A 23,503-nucleotide genomic window follows, 5' to 3' on the forward strand; every position below is an offset into this window, starting at 1 on the left:
TCAGAAGGTTGCCTCAGTCACTTTAATCATCTGTGTATTGTGTGTATCATATTACTTCAATTACACTTCCATGAAGAAAGGTTGCAGCTGTGATTTCCCTGTATTTTTATGGCATAAGCACCAACTTAATGTGTGCCACTGTTTCCTGATGAATTTTTTTCCCAACTTTCTTGTAACTTTTAAAATAGCAAGGTACAATGAAAAAAGAAGTCTGTAATTTACATGGAAAGAAATTTTCAAATGCACTTCTCAATTTAACCTTGAGAAAGATGGAAGAAAAAAAAAACCCTGTCAACTGTCTTTAAGCTTACTGTTGTTTTGGAATAAAATTAAATGGTAAAACTTAAAGCAAGCTTAAACTTCATGGGTTCTTGGCTTCATTTATTTAATTGAATTATTAATGGAAAAATTGCCATGTGTGTTTCGATAACCTTAGCTCTGACCTCTCTTCCCCTAGCCCTGTTGTGAGATAAACTCTTTAAAAACTGTAATAATCTCTGCTAATAGCTTAGTCTAGACAGTCTATGAGGAGCTGAGTTACTAACACCTTATTTTTAATGTAGAGTAAGCAAATGTTGGATTTCGTTAGATACACGTTTTCAAGTGTTTGCTTAATTTCAAAGATGTCTTTGAAAAAGCTACAAGGTTCTCATACCATTTATGAAATCTTACTAAACATACAGTGTAACATATATAAAAACCAGAAATTCAGTCCCTGCAGTGACAAAAAGAAATGTGTGCAGCTTTCTGTATGAAAAAGTTATTTAGACCAGTCAGCTGCATGGTCTGAAGTGTAGCTATATTAGAATTTCCAAAATTTACAAAAATGAAAGAGCTAACTGTTGCAATCAATTTGTTAGGTCCCTTTTATAATTGTTTTTCTTGAAGGAAGTAGTACCTCTTACTGAGCTATTTTATTTACTTTTTTTTTACATGTATCACCATTTTTAATATTTATTTATTTATTTATATAATTGCAAATGCTACCCAATAAAAACTTTGGGACCAGTTCTTCCCATGCTAGTTTTGCAGTTACTTTGGCAAAGCTAATTATTTTCATCTGTGAGAGAGTAAGCCATGTTTTTTAATCTACTCAGATTTGAAAAAATGCCATCTCCATTGAGTATGTTTTAATAATAGTGTGTAATGTGTAAAGCTGCTTAGTCTGTATTCTGACTGTTAAAAGAACGGATTACATGACAGTATGCTAGAAAAGTCTTGAATTGAATCTGGTGATGATCAAACTTAAAGAAGATATAACAAGCATTTGTAAAAGTTACAGATGAAATATAAATTTGAAGATAGTGTTTCACTGTAAAATCAAACATCTTTAAATCCTGATCTTTTTTTCCCCCAGAATTCCCTGTCTTACCAATTTTGATCAGATGCAAGGAGGACTGCGAGCGCTTAGAAACTCTGAATGTCTTCTGTATGAAATCTTGTGTACCTAGATTGTTTTAAATTGAAATAATGGTTGTCTTAAGAGTTTCTCTGTGTGAATGCTTTTGGTTGTTGAAGTCTCCAATATGATGAGTTAGCTTAGATTATTGAAGTAATTATTCTAAATGGATGGGTGGTCTTGAGAAAATGTTTTCAATTGATAGCTTCTAATAGGAGGAGGGTATGTTACTAACACAGCACAATCCCTATATGAATGCCAGAGTCTAAGGAGCCATTAACCTTTTCAGTTTCTTTATATGCTCTGTGCACATTTTTTTTTCTTGTGTATGACAAATACATAGCAAAGTTGGAGAACACATGGTCACACGGCATCTGACTTACTGGCACCTTAAGGTGCAAGTCTGACTATATAAAGGTATGAGAAGTGTAACTTTTTGCTGAGAAGGAAGTATAATAGTTTCAGTATACAATCTGAATTGTTAAAGCCTTTCGAATAATTAACTCTGAACATTTCAAACTAAACGAGGTAAACGCTGTCGGCCAAGGAAGGTCATGCAGAAATACAGGTCGCCCTGTAAAGGTACAGTGCTGTGCTTGGTACCGCATTACCGACAGAGAGCTTTTGAAAACGGTAGCTAGCACCAATCTTGAGCACCCTCTGCTGACCAGAACCAGACTATACATGGCATTTCTTTAACTGCCGCCAAGTCTTCTTTCTAGCCTTCAGTCAAATTAGAGCAAAATACTGAAATATCAATAACCAAATTGCAAATATCAATAATTTGGCTTCATTGTTATATGTAAAGACTGATTCTAAAAAGAGACATCAGATCGAAGAATGTTTAGAGACATTGGGATAGTTGAGCAAACTGCAAAAGTGTTAATGAAAACCAGATTTATAGTCAACTGGATATTAAGAATGGGTCACCTTCAGTTTCTCTCATTTTGCTCTTTTGAAACGTAATGTTTTACTACAGATATAGTAAATTGTTGGTGTTAGGATAAATCAGGACACAACTGAAAAAGAAGACACACTTAAGGTTATGAAATCTGTGGCCAGTATTTGTCAAAATGAGTGCCTTACTTCAAGCAACTGAGTTCACTATTTAAGTACAGTTGTGGATATAGCTCACTTACAGTTTTTATTATAATAGACCGCACTAGAGAGGGCTAAGCACCTCTAAAAACTTGGGGAAGACTTTCAGGTTTCACTTTTGAGTATCCAAACTCAGGTGATGTTGAGTCTAGAAAAGGCAACAATATAAAATGGACAAATAAAGGAGGCAGAGAGAAAAAAAATGTTTTGAGTCTTCGTTTCTTTTAGCATTATAGATATTACTAGCTACAAAAGGGAATTTTGTTTCTAAAACGATTAGTTTATTTCAAACATAGATATTATGCAGTTATGAATAGCTTGTTAAAGTAAAAACAGGCAAGCCAGAAGGATAATTTCAAAATGTAATAAACTTATTTTGCTTTTAAAAGCATTTAAACCTCTGTTTTTGAATATGCATCAAAACATTCAAAAAAACATTATCTACTTGCAGCTTACTCTTCCTCCTTTGGGTGATAACCATGTATTTCTTCTTGAGTTTTAAAATATTTCTACTGTTTTAAATCTGTTTTAATCTGTTTAAATCTGCCCCTATCTGTTGGATAGGGGCTGTTTTTTGTAAGAATATAGACAAGTAATTGTAATTTGTTTCTCTGGGGATACAATCAATGCTAAATATCTAAAAATGTTTCTTGAAATCAATGTAGAATAGATGTAATTCAGTTCCATAAACCTGCAATATTAACATAATGCCAAATATTTCAGTTTGGTCAAAGTGATACTGGGTTGCATTAAAGGTAGCATGAAGGATGCATACTTTTTTTGCCAAAGGAAATACAGAAAATGTTACTGGAATCAAATAGACTATTTTCTGGTTATTACTTTTGTATGACTCCACTGAAGTGGACTAAATAATTAACGTTTATTTCAGTTTTACTAAGTCAAGTAGAACCCCAACACACCACCACGATTATTGCTCTAATTCTAAAATGAATAAAACTTGTAATAGGTTTTTAGTGCTTCAGAAAATGTTTCCAAGGTTTGTCGTTGTTGCTCTTGCAGCTAAACAAGTGATTGGGATGTTTGAAAATGGATCTGAGAAAAAGCAGGGATAGGTGACTTTTTTCACTAAATGGTCACTGTATATATTTCAGTGTTTTCTTTGCTTTTCCTACCTTTGAATGTACTGCTTAAAAGAACGAGTAAGATATTGATTGAAAAGTGTAACATAATGTATGCAAGATTTGGTGGGTTTTATGTTAATCAAGACAGGCTTGTAGAGAAACATTTGTCAGACCATTACTTGAGTACAGTGAATTAAGGAAAGATGCTTCCTAAACTTGAATTCATTTGCTTTACTTGTTTTGATTCATAGTTATATTAGCTTAATGTAGTTACCTGGATTGCTGAGCAGTCAAGAATTTGAATCATAGGAATAACCTTAGAATTAGGAGACTTAACAAAGAAACATTTACAGATTCCAAAGTTGCTGTACATGTTTTTAGTGTCAAAGATTAAGGTAAACAGATAATGATGTGTCTATTTAGCCTTTAAACACAGATTAATAATCTATTATTCCTAGGGACTATAGGAAAGGTTTAACAGATTATTGAAGAAAGCCATAGGGGTTCAGATATGTGCAGCTAACTGTATATAGTAGTCTATATAAAAATTATTTTTTTATAAATGATGAAATGCTATGAATTATTTTTCTTAGGCAAAGCTTGTTTTTGTCAGCCCAAAGAAGAAAGATATATTATTTGAATTTTAGTAATTTTAAATACTTACCTTACTCTTTGTGTAGCTGTTACATGTAAGTTTAGACTAGAATTAATGAAAACATGAATAATCGACTAGTATTCAAGGTTTAATAAAGTAAAGTTCAGAGCATGTATTAAGAATAGGAAAGAAAATTTTTATGTTTATGGTGCAAATTAAGCCAAAGTCTATCTCAAACATACATACCATGAAATTTCATTGTAGTCAATATGGTGTTTGTCAGTGCAGAACCAGACTGATTACTGAAATATAATTACCTTCGTGGAGGAATTTGGTTGCGATAGTGCCTTAATACTTCAACAGTATTAAAGTAGGGCGCTTAAAAAAGGCTATTTATGACCAATTATTTCTAATGCATTTTAAACTGTAATTGAATAAAAAATGGTTGCACTAGACTATTTTGAGAAATCTTGACCATTGTGCAACATTTAATTATCAAATTTTGCATTTCAATATTCTAGCATAAAAAAAAATTTCTCATTCTCCAAGAAATACACTTTTTATAACGTTAGAAGAATTGTTCTATTACTACAATAATAGCTTCAGAGGGTAACTTTTCCCAAAAGTTAAGCATCTAGGGCAGCAATAGCAATATTGCTGTTCATGTTCTATTTCAGTAGTCAGAAAGGTTTTTTGTTGCTTTCAACTTTTGCTACTTAAATTAAGATTTTTTTTTCATAAGATAATGACTTAAACCTTGTGGTCCAAAATGTGAAGTTTAGACCTTTTAATCATTCCCTCATTCAAAAATAAAGTATTTTAAAAACTTGTAGGCTTTTTTTGGTGCAAGTAGACAATGCCATACTTTTTATTGATGGTATAAGCCATTATTTTACTGAGAACCATTAGCTATTTAAAACTTCGTGCATAAATTAAAGAGGAGCTAAATGGATTTGCAGTTGTTGCCATTAGTAGCATTTTAGATTATACAGGCAATTATTGTGTTCATTATCGTACAGCAGCCCCTTTGCAAAACTATTGTGGTTGTCTTAGACATTATGTACAAATTTTCCCTTGGAGATTAAAATTTCCAGTGGTGTGTTTAATTTTGTTAACACAGTTGTTTCAAATAGAACAAATATTATGACACGTAGAAGAAAATTTGCTTTTCTAATATGGGAAATAGCAATAAATGTGGAAAATTACTCCAATTTTTAACTCATCTATTTCTTATATTGTCATAATTATTCTGGTTATGATTACTTTCAAAAGGAAAGAAATCACTTTCTTAAGATGTTATATTTTACAAATGCTTTGATAAAATCACAATGCAGTTAAAATGAAGTTTACCCACTTTTCCAATATTCAGATGAATTTTAGAGAATGTTAGTGAATTTCTACATTAAATGTATCTGGATAATTCAACAGTGTTTCATTAGCTTGAGTGCAGAAGTTGCTAAAGTGGAAAGGCACAGTATTAAACTAATTAAGTATATTTCAGTATATTATAGTAACTAATTTTTGAGAAATGGAGAATGCATTCTATTAAAACCTACTTTCTTTGTGTGCCGCCTTGAGTAGGGTTTTGTAATTGCCTTCACTTGCTATAGTGAATGAAAATACTAAAATTTACTATGGCCAATAGTATGATCTGTATGAAAAAGGATGACATTATTAGTAACAAACCAAATGTTCTTGAGCAAGAGATTTATTGTGTGAAAATTTTTCATAAAATTCTTTATTCTCTTAATATCTCTCCAAACACATTTTTGTTGGTTTCCAAACTTAAATTCACATCTGTCTTCATCAATTAGAAAGGTATTAATGCTTTGAATTAGCGACGTATCAGTGTGCAGTGGACTAAATTTAATGTTTCTGTCCAAAAAGTGGCATTCTTTCCAAAGAAGCTCTTTATTCATTTCTATTCTGGGGTGGGGTTTTTACGGGGGTCGGAGGGGGGAGCTGAGGGGAGAGATAGGCTTTCACTACCATGATGCAGGAAAAAAAAGTGTGAGGTAGTGGTTATGCATATTGCAAGACAGTGATTCTTTATTTTATTACAAAAAAAGACCAACTCTAGAAGGCCAGATTAAATCATTCCTTTCACTTTTTAATGGGATTTGGATGAATAGAGTAAAATATGCACTTTGCATTCATTGATAGCATCTTTAGGTTGAGGTAATTGAGTCTTTTTTCCCTGACTGAATGAATAATGACTTCATCTGATCCTCAGCGAGGCCTGAAACTTAGGCTGCCTTTGTCAACGCAAAAAGATCTGGGCTTTGAAACATGCTCTACTTCCCTGGCTTAATTTTTCTTCATTTTAATCCAAAAACCTATTTTTCTCAATAATTCAAGCATAAACTATGTAGTAGTTGAAGCAGCGGAAATTGCAAGATATTTGTCCTCGTTGTGCTGCTTTTTAAATGCAGCTGATAAATCAGCCGCTGTGGTCTTCAGCTGCCTGGTTCTCTAGGGAAGGGACAGCCCATGTATAAGCAAGATTGCTGGAATTTTTAAGAACTATATTTAAAGTGGTTCTTTTGCAGAATGTTTGTTATCTAAGGAAGTGTTATGTTTTGCTGGTCTTACTGGCAAGACTTGGAGATAAAAGGGGCATCTGTGACGGGGCCTAGGAAACTCTTCCTGACATAATTTTCCCACATATTTTACTGACTACAAGAACATCCCAAAAAGTGGAGTATAAATACTTAGCTTACAGCATACATTATTGAAATGGTGAGAGTCTTAGTTACATAGTTTAAAAATATTTTTTCATGAGAAACAGTGGATGAAAGATAGCCTCTCTTAATGTTTTTGCTGAAATGTTTCTAAATCAAGTACCTCTTTACTCGTGAAGAATTGAAGTTCTGTTCTACTATTTTGGTTTGAAAACGGATGTTCCACTTGATTGTTGTTTTTTATTATTATATTGAATAACTGAAAGCTTCATACAATTAAAAAATATTTCTATGAAATTAGTTCAGATTTACAGACCGGTATGGGAGTATAGTTACAGGCTACGGTACACTAGTTACATGAATGAGAAGGTAGCTCTGTTGCATTTGTCCATTGATACTTGAATCTAACAGGTTTTTGATCTTCTAGCAGTAAATGAGCAGTAGCTACCCTACAAATATAATATACAGTGCCAGTATTTTTGCTGCATGCATGACAGAAGAAAATTGTTCCTGCTCATTTGTTAATCTTTAATTGTCTTTTCTCCTTGCCCTTCTGTGTTCCTGTCCTGAATCAGGGGATGGGGCAGGGATGTGTCAGGCGTAAAGGCATTCAAAAGGCCTGGCTGGGACAGTTCAGACTGGTTCTGGGAATTGTTATTGTCCTGTAACTAGGGAATATCTGTTGCATGCAAGCATAGGAACAATAATCAATTCAGTTATCAAAATGAAGTTAATTGTTACAAGTGCATGGATTTTAATAGGTAGGAATAAAAAAAGCCAATAATAGCTAATTGTTTGCACCGCAAAAATGTCAATTTAAGAAAAAGTCATGACTAACTTGATTTATACTACTTCCTCTAGGTTGGCTTGCTGGACCTGGAGTTGAATCAACTGACCAAAGCCCTGTTTTTGGCTTTAGTTGCACTATCAGTTGTTATGGTAACCTTGCAAGGATTTGTAGGCCCATGGTATCGCAACCTTTTCCGGTTCCTCCTCCTGTTTTCCTATATCATCCCGATCAGGTATGTATTAGAATGAAAGAAAAACACAGATGTCTCATATCACTGAATGTGGCTTTCCTGAAATTTATACTTGCTTCTCATTGCGAAGGAAATTGATCTTATCAGGAAGCTGAAGGAGAAGGTGCCAACAAATCTGCTGATTCTTGAAGGATCACTGTACAGAAAACAATACTGTTGTATTTTTTTTGTATAATGTTCATCTTGCTGGAGTAATCAGGATATCTAATCCTTTACTAGCATAAATGTATTAATAAGGATACAATCTTGGTATATTTGAGAACGTGGTTCCAGGAAACATGTATTTGAATGAACTTAGGTATATTTTGGAATTTTATTTTTAATGCCTTAAATACTGAAAATATTCCATTTCTCTGGTTAAAATACAGACTTTTTACTACAATGATTAATTTAAATTGAATGGCTGAATAATGTAGGTGCGCTTTTACAATGAGAGGACTTTTAACATGTGTAACCAAGTAGAGACTTGCCCTGAATTAATTAATTCATTAAGCATGAGCACTGTATATTCAAATTGCAGATAAACTGGAACAGGAAATAATATCCATGTGTGTAATCAAGTCTTCTGTGGACACAGAAGTGAGAACACTGACTCTGAAATGAGTATTTTTCTTTGAATGGGTATTGCCTTTGCAAAATGGAAATACTCCCTCCTGTTAAAATACCCAGTGTTTAGATTAAGGTGATTGTTATTTTTAGATGCTCTCTGGAACTCTTCCGTTTGAGATACGTCATTCACTAAGCCCAGTGGCTAGCCACAGAGTTAGCAGCAACTAAACCGTAGATAGGTTTAAGACCTATCCCCTCAGGTTTGCACACAATACTTAAATCTATGTAGTATAAGAAGAAAAAAAACAGGAGGATTTCATTAGGTATTTTAATCTAAGCTTACATGACTTCTGTGTTACTGCGTTCACATTTTTTAAGTACGTGTCTATGTGAAGGGAACAGTATTATATTTGACCATGTGATACTCAGGAAGTACCTGTGTTAAGGTTTTATAACTTAAAGGACTTGTATTTTTATACTTCTTCTGTGTTGCAACAGCAACTGGTTCTGTTGGGAGGTTGAAGGAGAAGGTTCCACCAAATCTGCTGGGGAGTTGAAGAGATTTCATTGTAGAAACTGGTCATCTTAGAACAGTTTCCACTTCCTTTAAATGGCTCTTGTTTTTTATTTACACATTTGTGTTTCAATTTTGTGATATCTTTCTAAACACTGTCATTGTCATAACTCCCTTACTGCTTGTGTGATGCTGCTGTTCAGGTCGTGTCATCATTCGCCCCATACACACACAGCTGTTGAGTATTAAGCAACTTAGCCATGTGAAGAAGCAAAAAGTGCTGCATTCAAGTGATAAGTATTAAGTCTACATATTGCTGGAGGATGCATTTAATAATCAAAGACATGTAGGGGAAGGGAAAAATGAGCTAAGAGTATAAAGGATCGCTTGTTGGTCACTGTGTTCTTCCATAATAAACATACTAAGCCAAAACTTATTAAAATGGTTAAAAGAGATATATTTTTGTTACTGGATGCAAGAGGATTAGAAGCATATAGGTGGTGTAAGTAAATTTGGCTCTATATTGACAGTTCAACATATGCCACTGAAAAACGTGTCGATTGAGCAGCTCATTTTCAACTTAAGAGTTGTTTAGTGGACTTGTGGAATAGTTCTTTTCCGAAAATAATTTCTAGGATACACCTAATCCCATTTTTCAATTGCTTGTGGGAGATAATATACAAAGCAGAAGTATTAGAGAATGTGATTGGTTTAGTTCTGAGATGGACCATATAGTTACTCCATGGAAGATCAGACAGGAATCTATCAGAGAATGCTTTTCTCTCTAGAGATTTATCTATTTCTGTACCGACTTTTCTTCAACTCAAATCATTTGTATACAGGGTCGCTTCCCACACTGTCAGCAAAATAAACAACTCCAGTCATGCCGGTGTTCAAACATAACTACACTTTTCTTCCTGTCTTCTGGATGTTAAGCATGGAAATCACTTATTCTTTAGGCTGTATTTGGAGTGTAAACTCTTGGAGACAAAAACTACAAGACTAGTAACACTGAAGCACCAGGTGTTGTGTCCTCTCATTATTTTTAAAATGCTACATGGGGGAAAAAACGAACTTCTCACAGGTAAAGAAAATGAATGTGGGAGATCAGGATTGACTGGTAGAGGCAAAGCATATTTAAATTCATGCACACATGAAATGTGTTGGTTGATGGTTTTGGAGAATTCAGGAAGTTTCTAAATACAGAGCTTTTTTGCAGTTGTGTTTGGCTTTTTGTTTGCAGGGCAAGGGAAATTCCAGGTATGCAATAAAAATAATTTTCCATGGCCAGACATGTTTGGTGAAGATCATCAGAGGGAGGGAGCTAACTGTTAGCAGAGTTTAACCGATCTCTGGGCAGCCTCTCCTGTAATTAATAGGAAGAGGAAATTTTTTGCTCCAGGGAGCAGCTAGTTCCTTGTGATTCAGCTGCATCCTAAATACTCCTCTGGATCAATGTTGCATCACTGTGTGAACAGTATTACTGTGGGGCATGTAAGACTTCAGAGGTATAAACATAAAGCAACTGTAAAAAAACCAACCAAACAAACAAAAAAAAACCCAACCAAAAACAACACAACCAAACAAAAAATACCCCAACAACCAACACCCTCCCCCACCCCACCCCCCCAAAAAAACCCAGCCCACAACATTGCCCACATTCTGTAGCGTACAAGGAATCAAGCAAAGTGGAGAAAAAGTAGTAGTAAACAAACTTTGAAAGCTTATCCCAGCTCTTAATTGGTTGTAAGTTAGAACCATTATGCGCAAAATGTTTTGAACAGCTCCGCATCCCCAGAAACGTTTGGCCCTTAAAAATTGCTCTTCTATAATTGATGTTTCTTTTCCCCCTATGGTGGAAGTATAGCCCAGGGAGCCTCCATAGGCAATCTGCCTCCCTACAAAGTTAATCTATTTGAATTTCTTAAAATTTATTGGGAAAGGAAGATAGAAAGCAAGTCCTTGACAGACTGTCCAAAACTAAATAAATCTCTCTAGGATTATGCTCACCCATTCTCGTGAGTTTTTTCCATGTTCTTAGGCTTTTTTTTCTAGTTGTCTCTAGTCAGTTTGAGATGCATTAATGCCTATCCATAGGTTCCTCCAGTGTCACTGAGACCATTTCATTACTTGTTTTAAATAAAATAATCAATGAAAATACATTCTCCATTAGCTTACAAGATCTTGTCTGACTGTGTCACCTAGTGCACATAGCAGGCTGGGGGGAGCATGTGTCCTCAGATATGTCCATGCTGCTGCTCTTTGTGATACCAGTGTGGAAGTTCTTAGGCCTGTGATGGTTCCTTTTTTTTTTTTTTTTTAAATAGTAAGGTTCTTCTGTTGAATGTGTATATTTTTGGATTGTCTATTTTCTGAATGACAAAGGGCAGAGGGCAAAAACAGTCGCGCTAATGAAAAGTCAGCAACTCGGAGGAAGATAAGGTAAAGCTTTGTCATCATTATGCAATCTTTTACCTGGTTACCCAGTTTAACTCTATCACTGTGGTTATAGATACATTCTTTTAAATTTTATATCTTTTTAAAATCAGGCTTACATTTTTATCAGGAGAGTTTAATTTCCCTTCTGTGTGGAACTGAAGACAATTACCCTACATATTTAAAGTTCCGATACAAATCATGTAAGTCTTGAGGAATTTTTCCTTCTTTTTTTGCAGCTACTAATTTGATCAGTTGGTTTAGTTTTAATTTTTTTGAAAGAGCTGTCAGAGAGACAGTTACCAATATTTGTATTTTTAAGTACAAGAGAATAGAAGAGACTTCAATCAATGTGGGATGCGAGGTACCTGCTCAACTACTGAGCTGAAAATCCGGGTGTGTGTATGGGTGCAGGAAAGATGATCAGGGTGTTAGAGAGCCTTGCCACAAAGCAATTCTGTCCTTTTCCCGGTATTTAGTTGTAGCATCTCTTCATCAGCTCACTTGAGCTGCCATAGTAATCAGTTCAGAAATGACAGCCAAGGCCAAAGAAAAGGCTAGCCTTGGTGACGGTACTGCACCACCAAACTGGATCCCCTCCACCACCAGGTAATGGGACTTTGTTTATTCATTGTCCAGTCGTCTTCAATGCCTTGAAAGACAAACTGAGTTGCACTTTGACTTGAGTCCTTTTGTTTGTTTGTTTGTTTTATGTTTTTCCCAAAGAAAATGTAGCCGGGAAAGTTTTTCAAGATAATTTAGGCTTAGCCAAGCAGCGTTTGGTGAAATTACTGCCTCACGTATACAGGCATGTGAATCCTGTCGCTGTACATGTTTCCACTTAGCTGTTAAGAAATGTAGAGGATTTACCGTAAAATGGTAAGGTATTGACTGGAGATCTGGTAAAAATGTGTATTGTCCAGGCTGTACATTTAGTAGCAGTTTAGAGCTGGATTGACAGGGGCTTAATCAGCCATCTTTTTAGGAGGATCCTTTAGTTTTGGTGTACACAGAAGCTGAAATGTCTTTTGTCCTTTCCTTCAGACACCCCAAGGCTGCTGGGCACTGAGCCATTCTGCCAAAATAAGCTGTCCCAAACGTCTGGAAGGAACTGCCTCGCACTTAAGTATTAAAGTTTTGGGGCACTGCCTGGCTCCCAGCTGCTTTTTTCTGGATCTTTTAGAGGAGCATTTAAAGAAAACCCTTCAAGTTATGTCAGTCTGTTTTCAGTGGGCAATGAGGAAAATACTGCTAGGAAGTCTTGTATCTGAAGTTTGTTAATATCCAATCAAATCCTGGATCATATAAATATGAAAAAGGAGGTTTTATTCAGTGTGCTTCTGTGTATTCCCGAGATCCAGGGAACTCACACCTGCACAGGACTGTAGTGTCTATCTAACAGCAGCAAGCAGCTATGCTGCTTTCAGTCATGTTGTAGTTTGTGCTGTCTGTGTTGGAGCTCTAGTCTGTACAATGTATAGATGTGAGAGAATCAGTGTATGTAGTTTCACATATACAGACAGAATATATATTAGATATATGATGTAAAGCTTTCAGTGTGGAAGAGCTAAAGAGCTACTCATAAAGTAGTTTAAGCAATCCTTATAAATGTGTATTATGCTTTTATACCATATCATGATGTATAATGCAATCTATATAGAGACTGAAAAAAATTATATGAAGCTTCTTGATATTTTGCAAACTAATTTTGACTTCTTCATGAACAGGAGCTATGGTGTGTGTGTGTCTCATGCTAAGAGTAAGTCTTACCCTGCCCAGTATGGTGCTGTACTACTGCCTGAGCTAGCTTTGTGCTTTTCTTACAATGTCTGACATTCATGCTACATAAAGAAAGCACAATCAGTTTAAAAATGACCTTTTTTTTTTTTAAAAACTGATCTATTGCAGTAGATCTTTTTCCTTTCTAACATTGCAACATTACCTATTTGCTCCTAGTTGTTTTTCTGTTTTTAATCTAATAGTATTACAGTAAGTAATGCCAGATTTGTCTGGAATACACTAAAAATATTCATGTTTTAAAAATTATTTGTATTAGACATCTAATGTCAATATTGTTGCCATTGTATAAGATGCTTAATAAAAGAAGGCATCTGACCTGATAAATGTGAAAATAACAAAGAAACATTTTTCATAGGAAGTAATTATTGTTCTTCTGAGCTGCGTATGCTACATCTCTTGTGCCAAGGCGCTCGTTTGACGTGCTTTCTATTTGTATTTTGCACTTGACTGTGTTTTCAGCCTGTAAGAAATTCATAGATTAATTTTCTCATTAATTATTCCCCATATTTCCTCCTGAGGTTTTAAGTTCTACCTATGTTACAACATCTAATTATCTGTACCTAGGTTGCATGTGGCCCTTGAAAAACTACATGTGCCACAGTCACTGTAGCAATACAGGGTTGATATGCATTTTTTTGCCACGCGTATTTAAGCATAAATGTTTGGGATTGAGTTCTCTTTTAAAGTTACATTCATTGCCTGGGTATTATGTAAAGTGCTGTGTGCACCTTCTTTCATTTCCTTTTATATGCTTACATAATAGACAAAATTTAGAAAAATTAGTCCAAGAGAACTAGTGAGACCAATTATGAAGCAAACAAGAACACAGATCTGAGGCTTTTCTTGGGAGTTTCAGACAGCAGAGAAAACTAAATAAATTTATGTAGTGGGCTAAACACAGAAGTAATATATTATTCAAATTTCCTCTCCAAATAAATTATGGGAGAAGGGGAATTAGGGGAAATTAAAGGGGTGAGCTGTGGGTTGATTTTTATTTATTTAGATCTGATAGAATATTGTGTTTAAAAGGAGTAATTTCTGTTTTGTTCTATTTTTATTTGGTTAGTGCCAGTTAATAGAAGTTGTCAGGCTCCAAAAATCACTTTCTGTAAAGATTTAACTTTCCAGGCATGTTGAAGTTAAAACGCTTTTGGTTGTTTCTTGACCAATAATTTAAAAATTATTCCATATTCTTTTCTGTGACTAGTCTGTGGCTGTTTCAAGCAGGAAGGGATATGGGAAGGTTAGGAGATATAGCCATAGGGGATTGGGTACAGTTTCGGGTACTAACGTACCCAAATATGATCTTCAGTATTTCACTTAGAAAGAAGTCCTGAAAATAAAAAACCTACATCTCTAACTCATTTATTTTTAAAATTGGATACCACTACGGGTACTCATACTGTATCTGGAGTTTTGGCAGGGCTTTGTTTTTTACTACAAAACTTCTGCTTATATACAGAACTGCTCAGGAAGTTTTTCCTGCCTGCCAAAGCTCAAATAAAACTGTCATATGATTTTAATTCAAACTCATACTTGAATTTTATTAAGTACGGTATCACTTTGTTCACAAAATTGTCTTTGCTAACTGCATTAGGTCTTGATTGCTTTTCACTGAGTCGTGAAAGGCAGAATGTTTCTGGAGTTTCTAAATATATTTGTCTGAAACTTTCTCAGTAAAGGCCCTTGCTTATTGGCAAATTTGTCCATTTTGACTAAAAAACAAAATCAGAAATCTTTACAAGAGGGCCTAATGTCACTACCATTTGGGGAAAAATGAAATTTAGAAGTCCTGTAAATATGAATTTCTTTAATCTAAAACACTACTGATGTTTTTGAGGGAATAAAAGCAAAAGTATCTGGTTTTAACTTGTAGTAAAAAGCAGTGTGGATTCTGAAATGTTGTGTAATTGATCTGTTCTGAAGCTGAATTGCAGAGGGATGCCACCCTGGCCGTTAGTGGAATAAATCCCCAAGTTGGATAAAAGTTGGCTTAGGTTTGCCTGCTCTAGGGTAACTAGTGCTGAGGTTGAGACACAAGAAACTTCATGCTATTATGTTCACTAAATATGCTCGTTCTCTGCAACAGCCTTCAAGTACCTATATTAACATACTGTGTCTAAAGATTGCATGTTAATTGGTTTGCTAAAAATTAGTGTTGCTGATGCAAGTTGCTAATGCTACATATGATGCTGTTCTGTGCATTTTCATTAATAACTGATATATATGGAGTCTTTTAAATTGAATGAAATTGAGAAGCATTTAAAAATTGGTGAATTTAAAATGGTTTTATTATACAATGAGGTTTCTTAAAGTCCACAAAGGATTTATGAGAAACGATAGCTAATATTGTCAGGCACTGAAAGAAGCTTGGTGTTGAGTAAGTGTAGTATCTCCTTGTTTTATTGTGTAAAAATTCGTGGACTTTTCAGTCAAGTATTTCTATCTGTTCCTGTGAAGCTCTGTTGGAGACATTTCTAGTTTCGAAAGCAAACTCAGTATTAATAAGTCTCCATCATTTTTAGTGATACGGCAGTGTCTGTAATGTGCTAGGTGATAGCTACAATGATTTCAAAAAACATTTCCTCGAAGACAACAAGCACCAAGTGAAGGAAGTCAGAGAAAGATAACAGTGTACAGATGTTAGGTGCATTTTTAGTATTAATTCTATAGCCCTCATTTTTTGTTTTTTTATTCCTGTTTAATTATTTATGCATCTTAACAATTAAAGCATGTACCCAGTATCTCTCTGTGTGCCAGAAAGCTGTCTTGGACTGTAGTAGTCACTGGGGAGATGTTTTTTCTCTAGAGGCTAGTGGTGCCAGCTTTCTATTAGGTCCATCAGCATAAAGGGGGTACACTCTGTTCCACTTAGCAGTGCATGCTGGAAAGCTAGGGTAATTCCTAAAATGCCTCGATGCTCAGCAAGAGAACCTTTTTTTTCCTTACCTTTAAATTGTATTTAAGTGAGATCATAATTAAATGCATATAGAGAGTGTTTAGAACATCAAAACCAGGTAACGCACATGCTTATAAAAGATGCAGGTGAAGATATGAACTGCACTTCAACTTTGAGAGACTTTTCTGATTTAATCTTACTGAAGTACAGTTTTTCCTGTCTGGATGACTTTGTAGGTCTCCATTGGTAGAGCAGCCATGTGGATTTCTCTCTGTGTGCCATATACCTGGGATTGCAGGTCTTAAATAGAGCTTTCATTGCAGAATTCCTGTCTCGGTAGCCCAGGCAGAAAAAAATATTTATAGCCCAAATGCCTGTATGAAGTGGGGTGATGAGCAGCTTTCATCCTTCACTTACTCTACTTACTCCTGGCTAGAGCAAATATCTAGCTGTTCTTAAATAAAGTGTGTGTGCTGGTGTTTCTCTTCTCAAGCTAGACAGCATCCTTTGTACTTGACTAGCTAACTAGCAGGTTCTCACCCCTAAGAGGAGTAAATCTTTTGCTGTTCCTTCTGTTGACTAACGCATATCTCAGTGCGAAGTGTGTTACATTGGTTCTTATATTCTCTCTAACTCTGCAAGACATAATGCAAGTACTGGTTGCTGAGTACTGGCTCTGGAATGAGTAAGACAGGGCCAGTGTGAGGCAAGTGACTTCCAGTATTTTTCTGCTTGTTATACTGTAGCATTTTCAATAAAAAGAATATGGTAGAGTCCTTCTTCTGTTGTCTGTCTTAATTTTTTATGTATTTGTGTGTCTGAAGACAGCTGAAGTTAGGTATGATACTGCAAACCTAATTGGGGTGTATCACCAGGTAGAAGGATGGTTTCCTGCTGCTTCTGATTTTAATGGGAAAATAAGAGCTAGGTAAAGAACAAAATACCATCTTGAATGGTCAAGAATCTTGTATCAAAAAGACTTGTTTCTTTTGTGCTGGCACATGCGTTGTCGTATGCTGTACAAATTCAGGAAGAAGGGGATGTGGAATAAACTGAATTTTTTTTCAGCGTGTGTTGAAATTTCAGAATTTTCAGGTTAAATGCATCTCTTCTTTATGGGATATTGCAGTTTGTCACTCACTGTTCCCTCCACTGTTACCTCAGGTAATTCAAAATCAATCTGTCGCTGTGATTGCAAGAGGACAGATGAAAACTGTGGTTGCTGTTTTGGTTATGCTGTAAAGCAGCACTTCAGGACTGTTAAAGGTCTGAAGTGCATTAGTATTTTGACCTTGATATATACCTCTGAACAATTTTAAGAGTCATGTTACTGTAAACCTGTTACTAAACTTGGGACTCCGAGTCCTTTGTCCTGGGCAAATTAGCTACAAATAGTTCACGTAGCCACTATCCTAGCTGTTTTTTCAGTATTTCTGTTAGAGCAGAGTCAACAGAAATGAACATGTGCCTATTCCTTAGTCACTGTTCCTCTGGCATGGTAGCAGGAACATGGTGAATAGTTAAGGGAAAGTAGCATTTTAAAGTTTTAGAACAAGGTGGCATGGAGTTTTGAGTTGGAGAATTTAATTTTGGGGAAGAGCAATGTGATTAAAGTTATCTTTGACCAGCATGAGTGAAGACTTTTTTTATTATAATATAGGGAACACAAGGTGCAAGGGCAGTTAATTCTTGTATGATGTAGACATGGAAGTATTAACAAATAAATATGCAGACACTGAGTGAACTGGAAAAAATACTTTTGATTTTGCACTTCTATGTATAATCAGTAAAACTTGCTGCAAATTACAATTTTTAGTACAGAGCTACCCAAAGGTTCCTTATTGCTGCTGGCAGTAGCAACTCCAGCCCACATGCTATCACATGAGGGTGCGTTTCGCTGCTTGGGCACTATTCTCTTTTTGCAATAGAGAGCCTCTCTAACTACATTTTGGGGAGGACAGCAACATTGTTGATTGGTTGTGGTGGGAAAGAGAAGTTGACAAATATAGTTGTACTTTCCTGAAGAAAAAAATAGGGTTTTTTTTAAAAAACAGTGACTTGAAGAGGTACAAAAATTTGTACTTTCATGTCATAAAGAAAACATAGGTGTTGGGTTGGGTTTTTTTAACAGATAAAAACTATGACTTGAATAGCGATCTGGTCTTGTTGATAAAGTGTATATAGTATTCTCGTCTGTATAAGTGTAGCAATGTAATTATGTCAAGAATCTCCACAAAGTGTTGCAATCTGTCTCATGCAGAAGGCATGGTATTGCATTTGTTTGTATTGCAGTAGCTTCTAAAATCTGGGATGGAGCCTGAATTTCTACTGTGATATGTACTCTACAAACACATAAAAGTGTTGTTCAAAAACTTGTTGCATATAGTTTTAAGATTATTTTTCTCTAGGTATCCTAAAACGAGCTTCTACTTTTATTTTTATGGTTATAACTTTCACTTTGCCTAATATTCACACTGATTATGGTATAAATTTCCTTTGCAGTTTACGTGTGAACTTGGACATGGGTAAGGCAGCCTATGGGTGGATGATTATGAAAGATGACAATATTCCTGGAACAGTTGTTCGAACTAGCACCATACCAGAAGAGTTGGGACGATTAGTTTATTTACTAACGGATAAAACAGGTATATCAGGTTACAATTCTGAAATATGATGACTTTTATAAAATTTCTAAATTTTATTCTATATTTGAATATGTTAATGTAAGAGTAGATTTAGACTACTGATTTTTATTTTTCAGTAAAATTTTAAGCATGTGCTTGAGGACTTTGTACCAGTACCAATAGGCTTAGGGAGGCCGGTACTTATATGTGGAAGTCAGTATTTGCTAGTAATCTGATGTATTCCAGTGGGAACACTCCTGCTATAGTAACAGGACATTGGATAGCATTAGTAAGAGTACCATATATCTTACTTTGAAGAGACTCTAGATTAGCACTCAGGATGCTGTTTTATTCTGCGTCTCACTTGTACTCCAATGTTGTATGATAGTAACAGTTACGAATGGCCTTCAAGAGAGCAAGTCGTTTCCAAAACAAGTCATAAGATCAGCCTCCAAAATGACATCTGTTATCCCCACAAAGTTAGTTGCTCTTTATGTTACAAAGACCAGTTCTAGAGCTGCTGTATGGTTTCATCTTCATAACTGTAACCTGTTACTATGCCTGACCTGGTATACTGGAAAAGCCAACCCTTACCAGGATCAGAAGGTAGGTAAGCGTGTGAAGAATTAATAGCTTGCTCTATGCTGCTGTCTGCCATTATGACTGAAACTTGTTACAATCTTACCATACTCTTACTTCTAGATGTATTTAAGGAATCTTAAAAGTTTATTTCGGAAAATATCATGATAAATAACAAGTTAAATTCTGTAGCAAATACAGTATTTCTTCTCCTTTATTGGTTCTTTCCGAGATTGAATAAATCAATTCTGGTAGACATACTGGTTTTTTAAGAAGCTGAACTTTTGAACTGAGAAAGTGGTTTCTCAAGCAGCTGAAGAAATTTTTTAGTGGTTTTAAGTAAAATATAGTTCAAAATGGTGAGAAAGTGTTGGGGGGGGGGGCAGGGGTTGGCCTCTGTTATACTGTTCAGAAAGCATAATACACAGTTTACATCTCTTTCTGCTTGAAATAGTTCCATGTTCCCTCCCATGCTGAACACTTCCATTACTGCATATTTTGAAATTAAATGTAAATTTAATATATTGTCACATTCTCAAAACACACTTTCTTTTTTTTTTCCTATAGGTACATATGTTACCCTATACACTTCTGAATGCTGTTCTTCTGTTTCATAAAAGATAGACAACTGCCACCTTCTTTCTTAGCATGTAGAAAAGTCTATTGCTAATTATAGTGTACTAATTCTTCAAAGCAAGTGAACAATTCTTCTTTTAACAAGTTTTATTTCAGTTAGCTAATGATTTGTATGCTATTTGAAACTGCTTATTGATTTTAATTGCACCCTTCATCATGATAATTTGTGTAACTTTGAGTGCTGTCTCATCGAAGGCTTGAAATATGTAATTTACAGCATACATTTGGAAAGAGGGAAGTATTTTCAAAAATAATGAATTTTCAAAACAATGCAGTAGAGTTCATTTGCCCAAAGCACTACTTTATAAGCAAAACCAATGCCTACTACTTAAACTTTTCTGATAGGGAATCCAGTTACCATACCAAACTGGAAATGCGGTTTAAGTGTTAAGATATTCTGCTTACAGTTAGACTGCACTGAAAATTTTAAGAGGCTTGCTAAATAAAATGTTCATTCACCCAACTCCTACAACGCAGGAATTATGTTCTGACTCTGGTGACCACTTCATATTCTGAGGCACAAGGATCAGTGTACTGTCTTCTTTTCCTCAAGCTGTATGTACCTACTATCCTGTTTGAGAAGTAGAAGATTGTTTGAAAAAGAAAAAAAAAGCTGGTGCAGTTCTATTTCTAGAAAGACAACCAATACACTTAATACAACAGTAATTAAAAAGTTTTTTCTCCTTGAAAAAAAAAATATTTTTTTGGCAACATAAAATGTAGTGATACTGGGTTTTTCAAAGCAAAAGTACTGTGTTACATCTATAAAGCTTTGAAAGGATACATTTTATTGACTTGCATATTTTGGGGTTTTTTAACCCACATCATGCCACTTGCAATCACAGTAGTTCTGTTTAATTTTAAGAAGCAGCACTTGTATTCTGGCCTTTCAGAGCGCATACTTAAAGGGGGCTAAATAGACAAATGTTAAAAGGCTTTTACCAGCAAATGTGTTCGTGTAGTTTGGAAGATTGCTAGCATTCAACCTCAAAGGCTTTTCAGGGCACTGAAGTCTACCGAGTTCTGGAGGAAGGTCTGAATCTGTAAGTTAATGATGTAAAGATGAAAATAAAAGCAGTATTCTAGGGCAGTAGTTCCAAATATTTTGGACTAACAGTCAGCAGTTGCACCCTATGCGTTTTTATCCAAGCGTTAGCTGAAAGCTGATGTAAGTGAAAATAAGCCTGGAGTCCAGCAGACGTCACCAGCTTCAGAACACTGACCATGGCCTTGCAGACCACGCTGTTCAGATCGTGATGGGAAACACTGCTCAATTTTATTAGTGTTAAATGCCCTGCAAATTTTAAACTGGTTTTAATTCTGGACAAACGTGTAGCCAATGTACCTTTTACCCGAGTATATCGGTAGCTGCTTCCAGTTTCCTTTCCTGAATACATTTGGTCTCATTCTGCATTTGTTTTAGATAGTGAACAGAGTCTGTACAGTTAATCAATGATTGCCATTGCATGGTTATGCACTGCTCATGAGACCTGGCTGCAGTACAGTCTCACTTGAATTTTCAGTTCTGGTCATATAAACCAGTTGATTCTGTTCCTCTGCCCACTTAAGGCTTGGCTGTCAGAGGAGAAAGAGACCCAGTTTTGTAGCTATCTGTCCAAGTGGGTGCTACTAAAAAGCAGGACTAAAAGGCTGGTGTAGTTAAATGTAAACGGGTGAAGTTTTTCTCAATATTGAAAATGAAAGGCAATCCAGAGAACCGTGTGCAAAAATCTTACATTGTGGTCCAAGCTTCACTGGAAATGATTGAGAATTAGTTGTTGAGTCTAAGGAGCATTGCATTACTAACATAATTGCAAGGTAGTCCTTTGTATGATTGTAAATTGGGTTTGTGCTTCATCAATAAGCTTTTTGACAAGAAGCGTCCATCACAGTGGCTCTCTCATTTGCCACAGTAGAATAGAAAATGAAGTATCCCAATAATTGCATTATAGTTTCCTTATTGTGGGACAAGAAAGCAATGTGGTATAATTAGGTTTGATTGGAGTGCATGTTTCCGGTAAGATCTGAAATTAATGATGTTGCTATAGTGACACATCTGCGGCCACCAGTGCGTGAAACATAAAGTAATTCATTCGACAAGAGAAGACATCTGTTAACTGCAAGGATGCAGAGCATATTGACACTGACCAGAAATACTAGACGTTATGTGATAAATGAACAAATGATGCTGAAACAGGAGGACAGATAATTTGTACTTAATCTGCTGGGAGAACTTTAATCTTCTCACTGGTTGCATTTGACAATGCCATTGTTTAAAGAACAATGCTGCAGAGAACTCATAAATTTTAAAACTTAACTCAGGGTGCAGCCTATTAAAGCAATACATTAATTCCTTTGTTAGGGAGTTTTTATCTTCATGTAGAACAAAGCCATTACTAAAAACACCCACTAAAACAACAGGTTTTTTAGGACTCACATTTTAATTATAGCATCCATTACCCAAAACGCCATGTTGTTTGGACTTGAATCACATATAAGTTTGACAGAAAGGCGTCATCCGTTATGGTGGGGGGGAGGGGGCAGTTACAGGGGGGAGCGGTTTCCAGCATTTTCCAAGGGCAGCTGAGCATGATATCTCATCCTCTCCAGGGTACAAAAAGATTCTGATTGTGAAAGAAAAATAAAGATGCTCAGCAATATTTATTGAACATTTTTGTTGCTTAGGATGTGGGATGGCAAACCTTCTGCTGTTCACGACAACTACCAGAGTATTCAGCTGAAACAAACGTGTACAGTCTTCCAAGCATAGTTATTTACTAATGCATACATTTGTATTTGAGTTATGTAATTAACATTTTAGCGGGTGTTTGGACCAAATGAGATACTTAACAGATATAATAGTTGAACAGATGCATAGAGCAATGGGATTCTTGACTTTTCTGGGAAAGCCTTGTGTTAGAGGTTGGCGTATATGGGCTTTTTCATTAAATGTGACTAATGTAATGTACTACTAGAACAGTGAATTTCAGTAATTGTTTCTGAAAATTAATCTTTTAAGGTATACTTTAATTGAGTCTTTATGTGTTCAACACAAGCTACCACAGAGAAAGAGTAATTAAAAAAAAATGCTGATGGAATAACATCTCCTCACTTCACTTTGATGGATATATATTCACACTATTGCCCTTACACTTCCTCTACCTCTGATTTTTAGTACCGCTAAGGTTGCAGGGTGACTAGAGCAGACTAGGAATGGAAAGTTTTGATGGAGAGATCCTACAGGAAGCCTCCAGACATGCACTCAAAGTAGATCAGTCAAAGGAATCCTTACTTTGTGGCTTCTGTTGGACTCTCATCGACTGAAAATACACGGTGCATCCAAGGAGTATGGATGTTGCTCTTGGATATTGCTATCATTCTTGTGGGAGGCAGAAGGTGCAGAGGAAATAGCTGCTGCTATTCATAACTGTGTTAACTGTTACCTCTACTGTTACTTTCTGCCCAGGAAAGAATAAACACATCTCAGCTCTCTTTGTCTTTGCCCTCATTCTTAATGAGTTGTACTGGGGTTTGTTTGGTTTTAGGTTTTGTGGTGGTTATGTTTATGGCC

The 23,503-nt window shown here is 35.6% G+C and overlaps 1 protein-coding gene across 3 annotated transcripts in view; it reads left to right on the forward strand.

The window, feature by feature from the left end:
* ATP9B (ATPase phospholipid transporting 9B (putative)) overlaps positions 1 to 23,503 on the forward strand; it is a 174,500-nt gene that overhangs the window by 113,596 nt on the left and 37,401 nt on the right. For all 3 annotated transcript variants that reach the window (XM_076330651.1, XM_076330652.1, XM_076330653.1), the window contains exons 12-13: positions 7,717 to 7,877; positions 18,596 to 18,738. In XM_076330651.1, the coding sequence (XP_076186766.1) occupies positions 7,717 to 7,877; positions 18,596 to 18,738 (304 nt within the window). The remainder of the gene's footprint in view (positions 1 to 7,716; positions 7,878 to 18,595; positions 18,739 to 23,503) is intronic.

This window comes from Aptenodytes patagonicus, chromosome 2 (assembly GCF_965638725.1).
Source record: "Aptenodytes patagonicus chromosome 2, bAptPat1.pri.cur, whole genome shotgun sequence".
In the NCBI taxonomy this organism is placed as follows: domain Eukaryota; kingdom Metazoa; phylum Chordata; class Aves; order Sphenisciformes; family Spheniscidae; genus Aptenodytes; species Aptenodytes patagonicus.